Source organism: Siniperca chuatsi, linkage group LG22 (assembly GCF_020085105.1).
Source record: "Siniperca chuatsi isolate FFG_IHB_CAS linkage group LG22, ASM2008510v1, whole genome shotgun sequence".
NCBI lineage: Eukaryota > Metazoa > Chordata > Actinopteri > Centrarchiformes > Sinipercidae > Siniperca > Siniperca chuatsi.
The window spans coordinates 5,546,721-5,566,549 of NC_058063.1; the positions used below are offsets into that span (position 1 = coordinate 5,546,721).

Genomic DNA, 19,829 nt, shown 5'->3' on the forward strand with positions numbered 1-19,829 from the left:
TTGTTCCATTCGTCTGTCCTGTATGCTACGAATGTGATCTGTGGTCAAGAGGCCTTCGCTTGGGAGAGAAGGCCTTGTAAAATACCCCTTTTTGTAAAATTTCTTAGAAATTTCTTCAGAATCTGAAGGCATAAAATACACCATGCAATCACATAATCATGTTTCATGTTTGATTTAAAAATGCCTAACTTGATTTTTTTTCCCCCCACAAGGTTTGGGGGTGTCTTGAGGTAGCAAGTCATGTCTTAACTACAGTTAATTCTACACTATCAATTTCCACAGTGCATTTTCATTTAATATATCCATGCTCCAGACATCTATTAATTTTTTTTTCTGAGGAAAAAAAATCAAAAAAGCTGAATTGGATGATACATATATTATAGTATGCTATTAAAGTCAACATTTGAAGATGTAAATGCCAGAATCTACTACATTTGATCTGAAGAGTGTTGTGGTTTCTTTGTGTACTATTTTTTTGTGTCCTGGCTGTGCATACATACTGTATTTTTAAACAGAAAATATATATATATTTTTTTTTTACCTGATTACCTGTAATCATTCATGGACCTCACAGCCCTGAATACACCCCAGTTTACATCTGTTTACTAGTTTTGTCTCTCTCTCCGTATCTCTAGTTCATTGTTCATATGTAACAGATTTAAAGTGGTCAAACCTTGCTCAAACCCAATAAACGTCCCCATTATTCCACTGTATTTAGCCTACCTTGAATATAAAATCATTTGAATGTCATTGATTGACTTTCAATTCATAGGACTTGCACAGTTGGTTTTAAGTTGGCCCTAATGTCTCTTAATTCTCTTGGGCTTGATGAAGTTGGGATTATTTTGGTATATTTCTATGTTTTATTTTTTCCCTAAATCGGATCATATGAAACATTATGTTGTGATGATAAGTACCCAACCCTGTTGGCCTTGCAAGCAATTTGTGTGACATTTAGAAGGTTGTCATATTGTTCTAGGTAATCCATATTTACAAATGGAAATTAGCATAAATTATGTAATGAGGAAATTTGCATGAGAAAAATGTATTTGTCCTCACTAAGAAGAAAGTCTGGGATACAACTTAGATATTATTGTCAGCTGTAAAACATATTATTGTATTTCCTTTATTGTTGAAAGTGCAAAAATATATTGAATGATTTGACTCTCCAACTGCGCCCAGCTAAAGCTTGTATGCATCGGTAAAATTAAATTAGGCCTAGATTCTGCATAGCTATTTGCATAGATCAGACTGAAACAAAATCCTCTTGGTTGGAGTCAAGTCTGGCTTTATGTTTGGGTTTTCTACAGCTGCTTAGAATTTTTTAAATCTTGGTAGGAAAGAACTGCTGTAATTTGCTAACTGCATGTAGTTCAGATAGGAGAAATGAAGTTTTTAAACATGACTAAAAGGGTCTTAAACCTAAAGCTTAGTCGAGATCCACAGACAGACATCTCTTAACTGTGACCAATACTGTACCATTTTTTCTTCTAGAGTTACATGGCACACTTTGTGTCATATGGCAAAGATCTGTGTTTGTATTACAAATTCACAGGTGGGGATTGAAGAGCCAACCCACACCGTTTATGTCCTGCTTGTGAATACCGCCTTCAGCCAGACATATTTAAGTCAAGGTTGACTGATTGATCTCAGAGGTTTTGCTGATCCTACAAACGAAAGTAATTCAGTGTTGTTACACTCCTACACTCCTGAACAGATGGGAGCCTCTCTGTTTTCTGATCCAATTCATTTTGCACTGCTTTGTCAAGTTGTAATGAAGTCCAATTCTCTATTGCAATGGCGACTGGTGATATGCTTGTGTATGGTCCATTTTTTTCAAACCCTTTCTGCTGTGTTTGCATGAGCCGTTTAGATTGTGCTGGCATTGGACTTGGAAACCATATTATACCTGAATAGGTCAAAACTCCAGCAACACTTGTAGTATAAAGAACAACTTTATTGTCAGACCAAGAGTTTTGACCTCTTCAGACATCCTCCCTTCTCCTTGCACCTTAGAAGTTGTGCCAGAAATCCTTACTCTGCTTAACCATATTATACCTACCAGGGTTATAGAGTCCTCTTTAAAAAGATAATTTATTTTTTTCTTAAAAGATGAAACAAAAAACAAAGTCAGACACATGATACTATGATTTAACTGAGGAGAACTTTGATGGAGTTTTGTTACTGGTCAGCAGCAAGCTACTACACAGGTAGTGTGTCATCTAATAGTCTAAAAGGGAACACCTCCGGTAAGGGAATTTGTTGTGTGTGTGTGAATAAGTGTGAACAGCAGAGTGAGTCCATTCCCTGGTAAAGTGGGAGTTCGCTGTGTGTATGATGTGTCCTGTCAGTTTCTCTAAGTGAGGCTGCCAATAACGAGACATGACTAGCCTGGGAAACACAATGCAGGCCTCCGATCAATCTCAGAGAGGGGGGCAGAGACACTGGGACTGTCACACACCTCCAACTCTGTCATTGGCTTCACCCAAGGGACCCACTGAAGGTCATGCAGGGTAGCCTCAGTCCAGCCCTGTCAATCAGCATTAGCCTCATGATTGTGATTACGTCATTAAAAGGGATTAACTCATACATCCTTGACCTCAACTATGGATTCTCATATTTCTGCTATTAGTATATGGACAGTGTTAATTAGACTGCATCTTTTGACGTCCTATCAGTATCATGAAGTAACTTTAGTACATACATCTTTGTATGGCTTCAAGGACATCAAAATGTATTTTCATTATGGCTTAGGCAAGTCCTCTTTCACATCTGCTTTATGAAGCAGAAAAGTCAGTATTACCTTTTTAGTTTGTTACAGTTGTCTCAACAACAGTAGCACTGATACGGTATAGCCACAGATCAACTCATCCCAGGCGTTTCTCTATATGGCTGTGAGAACTGTGTGCAGCAGATTCGGGCTGCTGTAGAGCTCCATCCATTTTAGCCTGCTGCTGTGTCAGGAGAAATTGTTGCCTGTGTGAGGACTTCTGTCATCCTGGCCTAATGTCTCTGCAGTAGCCTCACAGGCTTCAAGCCAGACAGCCCACCATGCACAGGCTGCTGAACAGGGTAGAAGAGGTCACTGTAAAATTCTAAATGATTATCCCTTGGGATGCACAATGAGGAAGACATTTTTAACTGGATGAAATCATGCAGTGTGAATGATTTTTGTAGCACCTTAAACCTTGTTTAAAAAGGTTATATTTTAACCTTCATTTAACTATTAATTTAGTTTCTTCTTGACTAAAATGCTAATTCAAGCTTTATTAAGAGGTGAAAGTTTAACAGAGAATTACAACAATTTTTAAGATGCACACTAAAGTATGAAAAAGTTTGGTAACACTATATTAGGGTACACATATTCACCATTAACTAGTTGCTTATTAGCATGCATATTAGTAGCATTAGTGGTCACCTTACAGTGCTTTTTTATATTTAAGTTAGTTTAATATAATATTTGTCTGAATGAATAAAATGAGCATAACAATAGAAGCAGCCGAGGACCATTTTATTCATATGTATTCCCTATTTATGTAGTTTTAATTAAGTAATCTTAGACTTGGAAAAGGAGGATTAGGTTTAAATCTATATTTACTTGCTGTAAGATTAGTCTGACTGAATTATCAGTAATTATCACTTTAGACCAAATCATTTCATCACGGCAGAGCTGATTACAGAGTTACAGAGAACCAACGTTCCCAGGCGGGAGAAACAGCAGTAACCACTTGCTTACTGAAAGAACTTTAACAATTGGGAGAACGTGACAGGGGGAAAGTTCCCACCTCCTCATACATCAGACCGCCATCACATCATCAAGTGCCAAGCGCAAAGGCCACGCCTCCTTTTGGGGGAAAGAATAGTGCATTTCACATGAGAAACTACAGTGAATGTAGAAACAGCCGCACTAATAACTAAACTTTTCACAGTGAGGCACATCAGAATATTGAACATGAATATTCACTGTCAGTGTGGTAAATAGCTAAATGATGCTGGTGATAGTTTGGCCCTACTACTGATGGATAGCTTGACCTTGAGTGGGAGGCTGCTGGAGTACAGTCATAGGCTACAGTATAGCAGCAGCAGTAAACATGACTGTATGTTACCTGGTGATTCAAATATGTATAAATGTCCCAATTAGCAATGTCTGGCTGCTGTGTTGGGACGTGGTAAGACTGAAGGAGCATGATGGCTGACCGATCAACCTTAATTTACCAAGGTATCACGAACGCTCAGGTTCAGGCAAGGTCACAAAATCATTATTAGACATGTCTATAAAACAAAGGCTTGTTTAATATGAAAGGAATGTATACAAACTTTACAAATTGTAATCCAAACGCACGTCAAATTGCATTGACATCTAATGAATCTTTGGTTTTCTATTCGCCAAAAAGGGGCGTGGCCATGACATTTGCGAAGTACCTGCATGTGCCTGTCTGATGTACAACTAACAGTGCCACAGAGGTGTCCCTCAACAAGACATTTTGACTGTGAAGCAAAGTGTTGTTGAAAAAGAGCATGTGAGTTAAATTTTTCTTTAATATATGATGATCTCAGTGGTCTCAGTGGTCACCAAGGAGTTACTTATTGTCCAAATGAAGTTCCACTATTTGCTTGGATTAAGTACTATTCATTTTAGTTCTTGGTTCGGTGAATTCATTATTTTAGAACCAAAGATTTCTAATGATTCTTTGTTTCACTTTTCTAGCACCTTTGGGCAAAAAGGCTGAGTAAGAATGTAGCCCATACTATGGTGGTAGAAAAATAATCAATATTTTAAGTCACCAATCAAAAGCATGCAGAATATAATTTTAATATAACTGTCAATGTTCAAAACATTAGATATATTTTGTTGTCTTGAGTTATATGCCAACTCTCGGGCACATTTTTTATTTTCAAAAGTTTTGATATTGAACCAACTATGGTATTTTATATTTATGCCATTATCCCCACTGCTCTGTCATTTTTTTTTAATAAAAACGTTGTTTGTCTTGAAAACTGCAGGAATCTCTATTTTTTATCTAACATATATATATATATATATATTTTTTAGCCAACATGTCGAGCCATATCCAAAATTTATTTCAGTTATTTCACTGTGTGTGTGTGTGTCTGTTTGAATGTCTGTGTGTGTGTGTGTTTTCCATTTTTTTCTCGTTCATGTGCACATGCATAGCCCTGTTTCAGCTTAGTGAAGAAAGCAGAGTCTCCACTGCTGAAATGAGGTCTGGAGAGATTTTAACTAGTATGAGAATTAAAAAGGGCAGTAGGCAATATGCTGTTATAAATTGCAGGAACACATGTTGATGGGTTTCTGAGAACAAAGATAATTTGAAGCCATATATATGTGAAAAGATAAATATAAATAAAACTTTAAGATTTAAAACATTTATTATTATTTGCCCTACAATTTAGAAAAGCTTAAATAGCATTTAGCTATGAAGCTCAAAAACCCATGATAAACATTGCTAATACAGTAATAGTAAATTCATGCACACTTCTGTCATTTCTGATTAAAATGTGCCACAAATCAATTGAGATGAAGTGTTTAGACTAGACATAGATAAGTGTTGGAGTAGTGATAATTTATAAACCTAATCAGACTGTTTCATATTCATCTTATGAGATAGGAACAACACTAAAAGGACATCAGCTTTTTAATTAAAGGCAAGTATTTGTCTGATGCATCAATAAAATGATTTGCCAATGATATGTTAAAAGCATACAGTATGAATAATTAAGTCCTGTTGGTTTTACACTTGTACGGAGCTTCACTGCACTTCTCCGTGTGTTTAAATAGCTTAGACCAAAAACACAGCGCCACATGGAGCTCAGACAGAGATGGCTATCTTGACCTGGACCTAGTCTATTACATTCGAGGTTAGATACAGATCAGGCTGGATATTCCCTTCATTTTCCCTCCAGTATCTCCAAGGAGATCTACATTAAACCTGCCAAGAGACAATCTCCCGGGGCCTAGTTAATTTGATTCCCAGTATGCATCGTGCCGGCCTCTCCAAAAGACGAGGTGGTGGTGGCGGCGGGGGATTTCATTCACATAGAAACCAAATGGTCCGTGGGCAAAAGTATCTGCAATTCCAGAGCCAAGGAGCTGGAAATGTTGGCAATTTAGAGCCATTAACTTGCACATTTTTTCTATTATTGGATATGGCAGTTTTATTTATTTAAGGGCCCCTTAATTAGTTTGTTAAAGCTGAAACACCTTCAGGGCAGCTGTTTAGAGCAACACCTTGGAGAAGGCTGGGCCAAGGGAATAGGCTACATCTATATTTACATACAGTACAGTATAACCTGCACAATAAAATGGACAGTTGATATTTCTATGAAGTGAGTTTAATGAGACAAACAAAACTATATACTGTACATTGGATTGTTACAGTTTAGTGTTAATGTTAAATTATTATTAAGTTGTACATTGTGACCAAAGCAGTATTATATTCCCAGCTTTAGTTAGCGTTTATGTCTGCAAAGTGAAATCTATTACATATAACAACAACCCTATCACTGGGTTACATTCCCATAATGGTCAATGCAATTAGTTATTTAACAATGTGGAAATTTTCATTCAAGTCAGATTTTTAGCTAACAAAAGCTCAAAACAAATTTTCATTGAATCTCAAGGGATTTTATGGTGTCAACATCAGAGCATAATGCAGAATGTGATTTTTTTTTTGGACAGCTTTGCGGTCCATGTCTTTAAATTTCAAAGATAAAATAAATACATTATATATTTAAAACATGCATATGTGTGCACATTCCACTGTCCTCTCTAGTCTCTGACAAGATAAGCTCCACTTGAAACTATAAGACCTGGATCAAACTGGAACAAACTGTGCAAGAGGGTGTGCAAAAGCTATCATAGCACTGTTCTGCTCGGGGAAGAAAAGGATTCCCAATAGTGTGATGCAATATCTAACTAAATTTATGTTTTGGCTAATAACTCCCAAACTCTAAAATCAGAATCAGAACATTAAGGTGAGCCTCGATTTCTGCCCTTCTTTCCACATTTGTAAATGTGGCCATTGTTTCTGCAAAATGAATCCCATCACATTCCCATCATAATCATAATCCCATTATTATTATATTTTTCTCCTCCCAAAAGTTAGCCCAAATAGTTTACTTCTATTCTGCTGCTGCAGTTACATAATTTCTTCGCAGTCTAAAATCTAAGTTATCTCACCATCTCAGCTCAATCTTCTTCTTTTTTTAGATGTATAAAACAATTAAGAGTGATGAGATTACGTTGGAACACAATCTCATTGTCTTTCTTCCAAACAAAATCCAACAAAATTTATTTAGATTTCAATACCAGACTGTTGAACTGTAGAAAATATGTCTGTAGTGCCAGGTAGTAATTTTATGAGTCAATAAATATTGAATGCATTTGTTTTACCCACATTTTGCCTGATAATTTGTCTTTGTTTCTCGATTGTCATGACAGTTGACAAGATGAATATTATTTCAAGATTAATATTTAAGTGTGTGTAGTAAATCTTAGTGGTGGAGAGAGCAGAGGGTATTGCCTGAAAATGCTCTCTTGCATTTGTCAGTTAAAACTGTAGTGCAATTTATTCTTTAGATGCAAACATTGTTTTTCCAAAAATGTAGCCTATTTCAATTACTGTGGTTGGTGATAATTATTGTTTATTGTCTGTCAAAGCTCTTCTTAAATGATAATCACTATTTTATTGTTAAATGTAATCTGTTGCTTTCCAAGCATGCGGCCCAATGTGTGGGGTTGGCAGCAGTCTTACAGACAGGCAGATAGAGATCAGCAGTGACTGAAGCCTTGGGTTTGTCCTTTCTACAGCTGTGAAGGGCAGCCTTGGGTTTCAGAGGAGACTGACATTGATTTTCTTGGCCTGGATATGTGATGGCTGAGGCACCTGCCTCAGATCGTTAACACTGACCAAAACCTTTCCTTTTATTAAACACACGGCTAGCCTGACACGCATAGACACATACATGTGCACACAGACAAACACAGATTTTTAGGAAAGTTGATGCCTGGGAAGCTGAGAGGTGCCTTAATCCTCCTGTGAAAATCATCTAATTTGCTAACATGTCACACGTTCTTACCTTTACCAGATAGGTATATTGATTTTTCTCTTTTAAGATGTTTTTTTGGCCTGTCTATTGGGAACAAACACTATTAATTCTGGCTACAGGGTAATGTATATAAATGGCTGGCTAGGCATTGTTAGATGAAACTAGCATATCAGCTACTTTGCTTAGAATCTGATAATATGGCATCCATCCCCCAGGTTATTTATCTTGTGATTTTTTTGGTTATTGTATAGCCATTATTTAACTGCTACATGTTAGCCCTGATGAGGAGAAAAAAAAAAATAATAGTATCTGTCCAGTTATTTCATCTCCAAACCTCCTCTGAATGCCTGTGGCCTATTTGGAGATTATTTTTATTACAGTTTTTGAGAAAATGATGTACACGAGAGAGAGGTAAGTGGGTTGCAGTCAGTGACATGTCCGTTAAAGCAGCTCAGCTGTTTCTGTGATCGATTACATTTACTCTCTGCAACTTTTTTCCTCACCTTATCTTCCACCGTTCCAACGCTCCTTCTCTCTCTTTTAAAAAAAGTTATGACATGTTAGAAGTTAAGAAAGAGTTTAAATCCTGCTGCTCGTGGGTGCCGAGTTGACAGGAAATGCACAGCTATGCCCTGGACATGGTGGATCAGAGCCTGAATGTCTGATGTTGAGATCAGGACGTGTCTCAGGGGAGATGATAGAGATGCATAGATGATCTAATGTCAGATTTCCCATTCTTCTGGTATGTTCTGTTATCTTGGCGTGTGTGCATCTTGCTACGAGCGAGTGGCTGGAGTAAACAGTCAGCCCAGTTTGGGATGGACTACGGACAGGGATCAGAGTTACAGTAAATAGCAGTAGGTTACAGGAGATGGTATATGGAGGCAGAGAAGAGGCTGCATAGAGATGAAGGGATTATGATTTATCTGCTGGTGGCAGTGAATGTCTGCTGGGGAAAGAAAAATAGATCCCCCCTTTGTGTTGAGCCGTATAGAAGCAATGAACTGGTAAACATCTTACTCAATGATAGTTAAAAAGTGAGTACTGTGCAAAGTTTTCTCCTGGTTCAAGTGTATTTCTTTGTAACAGTGTTTAAAAAATGATGCTAACTAACTAAACTACACTGACCTCATTGGACCAGTAAGTAATTTAGGCTTACAGTGGCGATTGTTTGTTAATGACTACTGACTTGATGTCATATTTCTCTCACCTTTTATTGTACACTATACATCAGGAGCCTGCTGCCAGTTCTGTGATACATGTCACAGGATTACGGATAAACAGCAACTTGAGGTTTGACCTACTGGCTACCTTATTCAAGATATATGATCAAGGGATTGGCATCATCTCTGTGCCCCCCAAAAATACTTGCCAGAGTGCATGCTAACCTAACACATGCAATACGTATTTTAGGGATGCAACAGTTAATCTGACCATTATGTCCTTGATAAATAGATTAATCTTTTGGTCTATAAAACGTAAAAAAATAAAATAATCCAACAACAAACTATTGTTGAAAAATGTCCATCACAATTTCCCAGAGCCCTCGGTGCCATCTTTAAATTTGTTGTACTACCCAGCAGTCCAAAAGCCATAGAAATGTAATTTCTAACGATGTGAAATAGATAAAAGAAACATTTGAGACGTCCTAATTCTTTCAAGCGTGCTTCCGGGTCCTGCGGGACATTTTACTGTAATGTCATATGTTGAAAGCATATCAAGAATTAGGCTACATCATATGTCCTTTGTTAAAGTATTCTCTTATGATTTCAATCTTCTCTTCCATCCTTTCAAACTCAGTTTGATTTGTGCAAAGACACTGCTGAGAGTAGTAGGCTATGCTAGGCTACAAAAACATGAAATGACATTGAACTGTCACCAGGGGCTTGGGTTCTGTCCAATCACAAACAAGAAGTGTTGTCCCACCTTTTCTGTAATCTGAAATGTTGTTATGTTTTCTGAAATGTTGTTGTGTTTTGACAATCAGGGCCACCGTGCATTACCCTGAATAAAGAAGAAGAATGAAGACATATTTAAGTGATGCATAGGTTATGATGATGTACATTTTATGGCCTGTAGATTCATAACCTTGCAAAATATATCAACCTTGTAATAACATAATTATATATTTTATTTAGCACTTCTGCTTTTAAACTCAATTTACAAAAACTATAGATGTCTGGCTAACCTTGTTTGCCCTCTTATGCAACCAAAATTTTCGCTCAAATGTCACGGCTGGAGACACTTCTCACTGAAACCTCCGGGCTGTGCCAAACCTGCAGTTCATCGAATGGCCACTTGAGGCTGGCTCTAAAAGCGAGTCAATCTCCATAGACCCCCATGTTAAAATGCCAAACTTTACAGCAGAAATAAACATGTTTACAGCCCAGAACAAAAAACGGGTTTAGTCTCTATAGCTAACTTCATGACAAGAGTGAGGGGGATTTTTTTTTTAGAACTCACCCGTTTAAATTATATTAAGGCTTAAAGTTATGCATAATTAAGGATGTGGCCGCTTTGAGTGACAGGTGGGTGCCCTCTCAGATGGCTAGCCGCTAGGTGGTTTCATCAACCAAGCTTCATTTGGCCCGCCTCAGCTCCACCTCTTTGCCCCTTTTTGGATTAGTCAGAGTCGGGAACTGCCAAGATGGCGACAGCCGGAGCCGCCGGGAGCCGCACTTTGAGCTTCACAATGGCTCTTTAGAAACCTAGAGCCCTCGGTGCCATCTTTAAATTTGTTGTACTACCCAACAGTCCAAAAGCCATAGAAATGTAATTTCTAACGATGTGAAATAGATAAAAGAAACATTTGAGACGTCCTAATTCTTTCAAGCGTGCTTCCGGGTCCTGCGGGACATTTTACTGTAATGTCATATGTTGAAAGCATATCAAGAATTAGGCTACATCATATGTCCTTTGTTAAAGTATTCTCTTATGATTTCAATCTTCTCTTCCATCCTTTCAAACTCAGTTTGATTTGTGCAAAGACACTGCTGAGAGTAGTAGGCTAGGCTAGGCTACAAAAACATGAAATGACATTGAACTGTCACCAGGGGCTTGGGTTCTGTTTTTAAGGTCTAATCTCAGTTTTTTACAAAGACAGGTGATTTCTGTGCCAGTTCTCACACCATATATTGGGTGAGGTGACGAATGGTTCAGCAGGAATCACTAAATGTCAGAGTGGTCTTTTAAAAACAAAAGGGTACTTACTGAATTTGCCAGTGAAACCTGAGCTCAATTGTTTAGTATTTTGAGATGATGGGAAAGCAACTTGAGATTAATCAGTGAAACAGAGTCACGGGCTGAGTCAAGGGAATGGGGTTTTTACTCAAGTCTGCGTGAATCATGGACTACGATGATAGAAGAGAGGAAGCTCCCTCCAACCAGTTACTTGTTCACTTCCTTTCTCTCTTATGAACTTTGTTTTAACACTTTTTTTCTATGGACAGTCCTCACTGGGAGGCCCGAGGCAGAGAAAAGTCAGAGAATGAGAATGAGGAGAACATAACTGTGAGGGAGTGTTTATATAGTTCTCACTTATTTGTATTTTTTAACTGCAAGTCTATCTTTTTTCCCATTTAGTTTTTTTTTTTTTACTTATCTTTATGTATATATATAACAGCAAAATCCCATTTTTTCTGTTCAATTCAATTCAGTGGGGCTTCAGACATTTACATTGCCAAAGCAAGTGTGAAATAAAAACAACAACCAAAAGAAATTACATGAACTGAGATAGTAAATAGTCAGACTGGAGCTTGGTGTGTAGTTTAAAATGCATTTTGTCTGCAAGACTACACAAAATCACATCAATTTTTCACATTTAAAATGTGTTGCTCTTGATTTACACACCTTTTTTGAAAAATATGTCAAATGCACAAAACGTCAGAAGATGAGGAGAATAAAGTCTGAGGGATAGAGAGAAGTGTGATGTTGTAAGCATCCAACAGCTGTGGTGTTAAGATGTATTTGTGTTGTAAATGTACATAAAATAGCATCAAAAACAACATCCACTGTTCATAGCAACATCAAAACAATTGCAGATACATTTTCCCATAAAAAAAGAAGTCTAACACATATAATTTAAGAACTTGAACTGTAGCCCTTTAAAAAATTCTGAATGCCAAACAATGGGAATGTCAGCAGAGTGGTGATGAGAAACTCTGCACATTCGACAACACTTTCACCTTGAAGTGTTAGTGAATGGGAGTCTGGACACATTTATTTTTGTAACTTTGACCAGCAAAAACATTTCCAATAGAATCAGCAGTTTTTTTTCCCCCTTTTTTCTTATTTTTTGTTTAAACCCAAGCAGAAGGGATAGCAGAAAAGTGTTACCTTCAGGTCAGGTCGACGGGGTCAAAGGTGGTCAGAGGTGAAGGTCCAGGACGTGAGCCATAGGACAGGACAAGGGGTGGGACACACATTGGTGGAGGTCACAGAAAAGCACACAGACATGGCGGCAGGGAGAGGGAGGAGAAGCGAGAGTCAAAACCCAAAAAAAAAAAAAAAAAAGAGGAGATGTGGAAGGAGAGGAAGAAGGAGGCAGCAACAGGGGATGTTGCAAAGGGTTAAAAAGACAAGGGAGGATTTGGGAAGAAATGGAGGGACATGGCACAGAGAGAAGGTAAAAGCAGAGGAGGAAATTGTGAGGGAAAGCGGCAGTTTCGAGGGGTTGGGGGCAAAGAGGCTGAGTCAATTCCTCTAAAAAAAAAAAACCTGAACGAAAATAAAAAGGAATGAACCCATACCTTGGTCGTTTAACGTCAGGTGCGCCAGACCTTGAAAGGGAAAAAACAGAAAAAAAGAACAGAAAGAGGAAGAAAAGAAGGTCATAAAAGGCACGGGAAGAAAAAAAGCATTGTCACAACGTTGGACTGCAGTTTGTGACAGACATCCTGGGGCAGACTTGGATGTCAGAGTTCAAATCAAAGGTAAAAAACGAGAAAGAGAGATAGAGAGAGAGAGAGAGAGAGAGCGAATAGTAACAGAAAACAAGCAAACACTTCTTGAGTGAGGTGTGGGGGGTTTAGAAAAAAAAGCATTTTCATTTGGCGCAACCCCCGAAGGCTATTGCTCTCACAAATGCTTTTTTTCCCCTGGAGTACTTATGGAACACACAAAGAACTGTTTGGCAGAAAAGGCTTGAACTGGATTCCTCGTCTCGTACTGTACTCAAATCAAAAAGAATCTGAGCTCTGCAAGGCTCACACATAGAAGCTCAGAGACAAACCTGGAATATACGCAACAGCATAAACAGTTTTTTTTGTGTTGGCTGTAAAAACCCAAAGCCAAAGATCATTCCAATACAGATGTGAGTATAAAGCATCACAACAGCAGACCAAAAAATATTTTTTTAGCTTACTGTAGGTTACAGTGCACACATCTTGCCAAAACTGCGGATCAATTTATTTAAAAGAAAGATTGTTGGTGAACAATAGTAAAGTAACATAAAATAACTTAAGCCACTGCACTGAGCAAACCATTTCACATAATGTAACAATCCATTTATGCAAAAGAATTCACATTCAAAATATTATGAAATTCATAGAAAAACATTTTGTGGGAAAGATAATCAGGAAAATGCTAAGGTACTGATTTCTCAAAACGATGCAGGTGGACCTTACTATCATCATCAGAGTACCACCGGTAACACCACTGTAGCCAATCCAGTCGCACCACATTCATCCCAGCAGAAATAGCAACCGCACTTTCAAAACTGCCATTAAAAGAAGCAATGGTCTGAACAATTTCCACCTGTCAAAGGTAATTCCATAAACTGATTGGAGTAAAAATAGTAAAAACAGAATGAAAGGACCTTACAGTCTCTGACAGAGTACTACTGTCTAGACTGTGAGAATATAAAAAAAGAAAGTTTCTTAAATTATGGTCAAGCAGCAGTGTTTAAATGTTTACAACTACAATGACATGCATAACAATAGCTCTTACTGTTTGAAATATTATGTACAGCCTCCATACAGCACCTGTTTGGGAAGGCTACTGCACAGGGGGTCAAGGACAAAATGCCTGACAGGAGGGAAATAATAGCCAAATATCTGTTCACATCATCGCTGGCACAGGTCATGCACTGTAAACATACACTAGCATGTCTTGTGGATGTAATTCTTGGAAACAAAACCTTAAAACGGAGAAACAGAACTGGAAGAAACACAGTCTTAACTATGACTTAAAGCATGGTTTATTCCCAAATAAACTGAATGGCTAAAGCAAATTGGATTTCACCCCAGGCAGCACAGAATATCAACAACATTATGTCTGTTGCACTAGAAGCCCCAAAAGGTCAAATCTTTTCAAGCCAACCTGTCTCTTCTTGATCGATACCATTTTAAACATAAGACTCTTGGCACTACCAGCAAACAGCTCAATCTAAACAGTCCGTCAACATCAAGGAAGTGCGGTGTTGCAGCCTTGAGAGTGTTGTGCTTTACTTCTGTTTTGAATATCATCATTCACCTGCACGAACAAAAGCTAGTTGCTACCTAAAAGACACTTTGGACTTGAAAAGATTAATATCACCAATGGCTGCAGTTTATGAATATTCAGCACTAGAATTAGCTATTAAACATATGAAACATATTTGGAATTTTTGCCTTGATGCTTGAGATGCATATGTTGGTACAGTATTGATCTACAGATACTATAACCTTTTCCAATGAAATTGAGGTGTTCTGCACCCAGTGTTTTCTGCAGCAGATGGTGATCAAATCAACAAGTCTGTTAATGTAGAAGATATGCAGCACACTATAAGAGCTATGACGACTCAATATAACCTTTTACTTATCCTCTTGAATCAAGGATGTGCTAAAATACTGATTTCAGAACTCTAGCAGCAGCAAAAAGGAGAGACGGCATTTAAAGCAGAACTAATCGACGCCAAAACTTCAGCTTCCATGCACAGCAAATGTACTGGGGTTTGTCTCTGAGTGTGTGTGTGCATCGACATTTAGACCATGGACTGGCTAACTGAGGTGCTTGATAGCTCCAGTTAGCTGCCTGCTTTGTCTTGCAGACAAACAAGAAAGATACTGTCTAATGTCTCAGAAAACAAATTAACACACAACCGTAGCTGAAACTAGCTGTTAATCTGCAATGTGAAAGCACAAAACACATCTATACCACCACCAGCAAGCAGGTAAATCAGAATACAAAGACTACAGAAGCAAATGACTCTTGACTACAAGCTGTTCCTATTGTCCTCTTTCTTAATAACATCTGTGATTCAGGGGCAGAGGAAATGTACAGGCAGAGTATTTTATTTATCTGGATGCAGTCCGTTTCTTGCTGGCCCTTTACAGGGAGTCCAATCATTCTCACTCTGCCTCCCTCTGTTTTTGTTCCCTTGCTCATAATCCATTAAGGAGATAAGGCGAAGGCTCCTGCACTGAAACAGAACGGTGCTGTCGCTGCATACCAAATCATTCAAATACCCCCCCACACACACACACACACACACACACACACACCGGCCTCATCCAGCTCAGGCAGCCAAAAGACAGTGGCACAAGAAGAAGAGAAGGTAAGAAAAGATGTACAGAGGAAAACAGAGCAATGCAGCAAGTTGTCAAATAGCATCTTCACAGCCAGTGTTACCCAGAGATTTACAGACACGGTGGCCAAGAAAAGCCACAAATCAATCAAAAGCAGAAATTAATTCCAAAGTATCAGGAAATTAGAAAGTTGTGATTTGATCTGTGCAAAATGCCAAACTTTTCTTTTCACACAACATTTCTTCCAAAACAGAAGGACACAAAAGCCACATACACACTAACACACACACTTCTTGGCGGAAGCATAGGATGCCAGACTCCTAACATGCCAGATTCTGAACAGGATGTGACGGCTGTCATTACCAAGTGGTTTGAAAGAGAGAAGAGGCAGCATGACTCAAAATTTTAATTACTGATCAGTGTAAGGCATCCGGATACAACAGAAGGAAAAGCTCCATCTCTTTTAACTTCCATTCTGCATCAATATTGGAGCACAAATCAAATTACCACGGCCACAAGCAGTATCGCTTGCCACACATAGTGGGAATGTGACAAAATCCAAACCCAAGCTCTGAGTCTCCCCATCTCCTTGACATCTGAGTATTTGATTACATCCTTAATTCTGTGGTGAGTACAGATGGGAGTGCCTAACGGAACCAGTGCCGATTGGAGAGCGGCTCCGATTGGCTGGTTATGATTGAGTGGCAGATGGAGCAGGGTCATAATTCTGTCATTAGGAGGAGACATGCTTGCATCTTATCTGGCCCACTCCTCTTCCCGAGTCCGCCCTATTTTCCCACCTTTTCTTTGCGCCTCGTTGCCACATCCAGCCCTCCATCAGCCAGCTGCAGCTGCCTCCTGCTCTCTTCTCCCTCATCTGCCACTTTCTTCTGCTCTGCTTTCAGGTCTGATGAACACAAGCCACTATTGTTTTGCAAACTACTGATATAATTCAAATCAATCAATGACTGTTGGAATACCAGTGTCCTGCCAGATACTTCATGACAAAGACAAGTGTCAGACAAAGTCAGATGTCAACCAGGGTTATATATATGTATATCAGTTCATAGATGCACTAGATTGATACTTGCATTTAGCTAAATGCATTTATCAAACATCTACAAATAATTACATGGTTAATACTGTGGTTTATGTCATGGAGATAAGAGACTGACTCGAAGTCTTTGTTTTTTATGCAGCATTCAACAGGTACAGCATGTTCTGGAATGACCTTTTAAGACATTCATCCGTCACAACGTTCAGATTATGATGAGCCTCATCATCCTACACACATACACACGTGAACATGCGCCGGGTCTCAGGACAGCAGCAACAACACACAATTGGACGGGACAGAGAAAAATGGGAGTCATCATCATTGTCCCTTTCTACCCCTTCCGCACTTCCTTTCCTCTCACTTCCTCTATCCCTCGTTCATCAGATGGACACATAGATTAAGTCAAAAGGAAGAATGTGTTTGCTTCCCAAGCCCCCTGTGGATATGGGATGGCATGTTAAATAGCATCCTCCTCCAAGGACTCTCACCAGCATATGGCCACCACACTTTATGTGGCTTCTGAAGGCACATGCCATACTGACACAAAAGCCTCTTCTTTACTTGCTGATCCCACACAACACACAACAGCGGTTAAAACATATTTCGTGAGGACACTGCCTCTGTTGACTTTAGTGGGAGTGAGCATTACCAAACAGCAAAAACTATCCAAGTGTATAAAAGTCATGAAGTATAAAATAAGAACAATAAATGGTTTTATGTGCAGCTTATTGCTTGGTGCACCCCTTGGCACGAGATATAAAACGGCAAAATATCCAAAACGTTTGACAGATCCACAAATCACTGGCTTTTACTGGGCCTGGGCACAGATAAAGTTTCACAACGTAATCATCGCTGTACGTCACCTATTCCCAAAGAGTGCAAGCATGGGCTCAGAAACAAACCAGGGCAATTTGTGAAAACATCTGCTCAAAAGATGTCAGGAAATGGTTCTGATTGAAAGTGAATAATATTCCTCTCAGTAGGCTGATCTATAATGCATGGTGTCTTTGCACAGCTTAAGTAATATAGAAACTGTAGCAGAATTTAAAGTGTTTTAAAAATTCATTGTGGCTATCTATTCTATGAGCAAAAGAAAGGAAGAGATAGTGGGAGGGAAGGGGCTAAGAAGACCTCTACAGTCTTGCAGAGAGTTTTAGATTGATATTAAAGGCTTGCATGTCTTTCAATGCTTTAAATTATTAACATAGAGCTTGCCCCAGTTTCAAAAGGAAGAAACATGTTCTATACTTTAACATCAAGTGAAATCTTGCTCATTGGATCCACTGCAGCTTACTGACTGTAGAATCATAGACGGCAGCTCACTGTGATTTTAATAAAGGATAAAAGACTTACACTGCATTCACACATATAGACATAAAGTGGAAGGCAGTATATGGCATTTTATGAAGCTGTAGCTCTGTGTGTGTGTTATGCTGAGGATGTAATTTATATGCTCTTCTCCGACTGGACAGTTGTGCTCTGATGTGTCTGCCGTACTACACATGAGGAAGTTCTTCATTTCTTGTTGTACAGTCTGTTTCCCCGAGTACAGTACAGAAAACTGTTTCGCCCAAGCTGGCAAGACTGATCAGTCGTGTATCCGGGTGGGAAGTGATCCCCTCTCCACTGGTGGAGCAGAGCCGGGCTGCAACACCAGGTCCCATTCACAATGAATAGTAGCCTATTGCTGCCGCTCTCCCAGCTTTCGAGTTTGTATGTGTGAACGGCCTGTTACCTTGAACACACTCTGCCTTGCTCATAATATGTAGTACATGCTGTATATTCTAAGAAATGTTCGTCCACTGCTCTGCTGAACATTACAATGCTTTATTGATGCTTTGGCCAAAAAAGAAAAGAATAGCAAGGCATGCTGGGGTGACTCCTTATCAATTACCTGACGTCTCAACTGACCCTCAAACAAATAGCCAAACAAAGGCTGGAAAAGCTTTGATTCATTGATCCTTATATGGTCAATAGGTTAAGCTTTTGTCAGTAATGAAATTGAGTCATTGTTTCTTCAAGGACTGTGCTTGTCTGTAAAGTATAAACACCTAGTCTCAGGACAATGCAGTCTTCTGTTTTGCACTGTAGAAAAACATGGATGCACAACATCACCCATAGGATTCTGAATAGATGTTTTAAAGAATAGATTTGGGTTTACTGTATGCCACTATATTAGTCAACTACTGGGAGCAAAGGCCCAACGTTCAGAATTGTTGAAAAACCTGGGTGCAGCTTGGGTATGAGCATGCACGAACCGCCATGCCTGAGTTTGATAGGCTGAGTCATATGCCAATCAAGCAAACACTATTTTGTAAGCTTGTATGACACAATTACTAAAATTCACCATAAGAAGTTAGAAGCAGGGACAGCACAGTAATCACTTTGACATCTAGTAACCATTTAGTGACTTTCTGGTATGTTTCTGCTAATTGTCCATGCTGGTCTGTCATGACAAATAAGCAAATGTGGTCAATGTATCTTGAGTGTAGTAAATGTAGTCAGAGTGACAAACATAAACAGCTAACTGGGCCAGCTACCGATAGAGGCAGTGTATTAAAGGTCCAGTGTGTAGGATTTAGTGGCATCTAGCGGCGAAATTGCAGTTTGCAACCGTTTAAATACTGCTCGCATCACCCTCCCCTTCCAAGTGTGTAGGAGAAACTACGGTGGCTGCGAAACCCATGAAGAAGACAAATTAACTAACTAGCTAACCATTTATTTATTCAACCATTTATCCATTACTTTTAGCTGCCCGTTTGCTAACTAGTTTTCACGCACTCTCACATAATTGCAACAGGTACAGTAGTGTTCAGGTGTTTCAACTGCCTAAATCTTTCCACGTAGCCCCTGGCAACTGCAAAAGAACCCCCTGAGGAACAAGTACCCCTAGTTGGGAATCACTGGGAAAGAGTGCAGGGTCCATTAGATATTACAGTAGTAGTACTACATAGGTCCCTCCCTACAGATTTATCCTGCAACAGTACCGCAGAACATCTACCTTGAATGTCGCAGTATGCACCACAGCCCTATGATTACATTGCAACACAAACCTGATTGCTTCTCAACTGACCAGTTACCAGAGCAATGTGAAAAGTGCAAAGCTTGAATTTGAAGCAAACACACAGCTGTATGTCAGGAACAATGAAGCACTGCCTGTACAATCCATGAAATAGGAGGCAGACGGGCAATCTTTT

At 39.0% G+C, this 19,829-nt stretch overlaps 1 protein-coding gene across 7 annotated transcripts in view; it reads right to left on the bottom strand.

Moving 5' to 3' along the window:
• Positions 1 to 19,829, bottom strand: part of nrxn2b (neurexin 2b) — a 736,473-nt gene that overhangs the window by 537,478 nt on the left and 179,166 nt on the right. For 6 of the 7 annotated variants that reach the window (XM_044183093.1, XM_044183092.1, XM_044183088.1 and 3 more), the window contains exon 4: positions 12,819 to 12,848. The exons of the other annotated variant lie outside the window; for it this stretch is intronic. In XM_044183093.1, the coding sequence (XP_044039028.1) occupies positions 12,819 to 12,848 (30 nt within the window). The remainder of the gene's footprint in view (positions 1 to 12,818; positions 12,849 to 19,829) is intronic. 7 annotated transcript variants of the gene reach the window in all.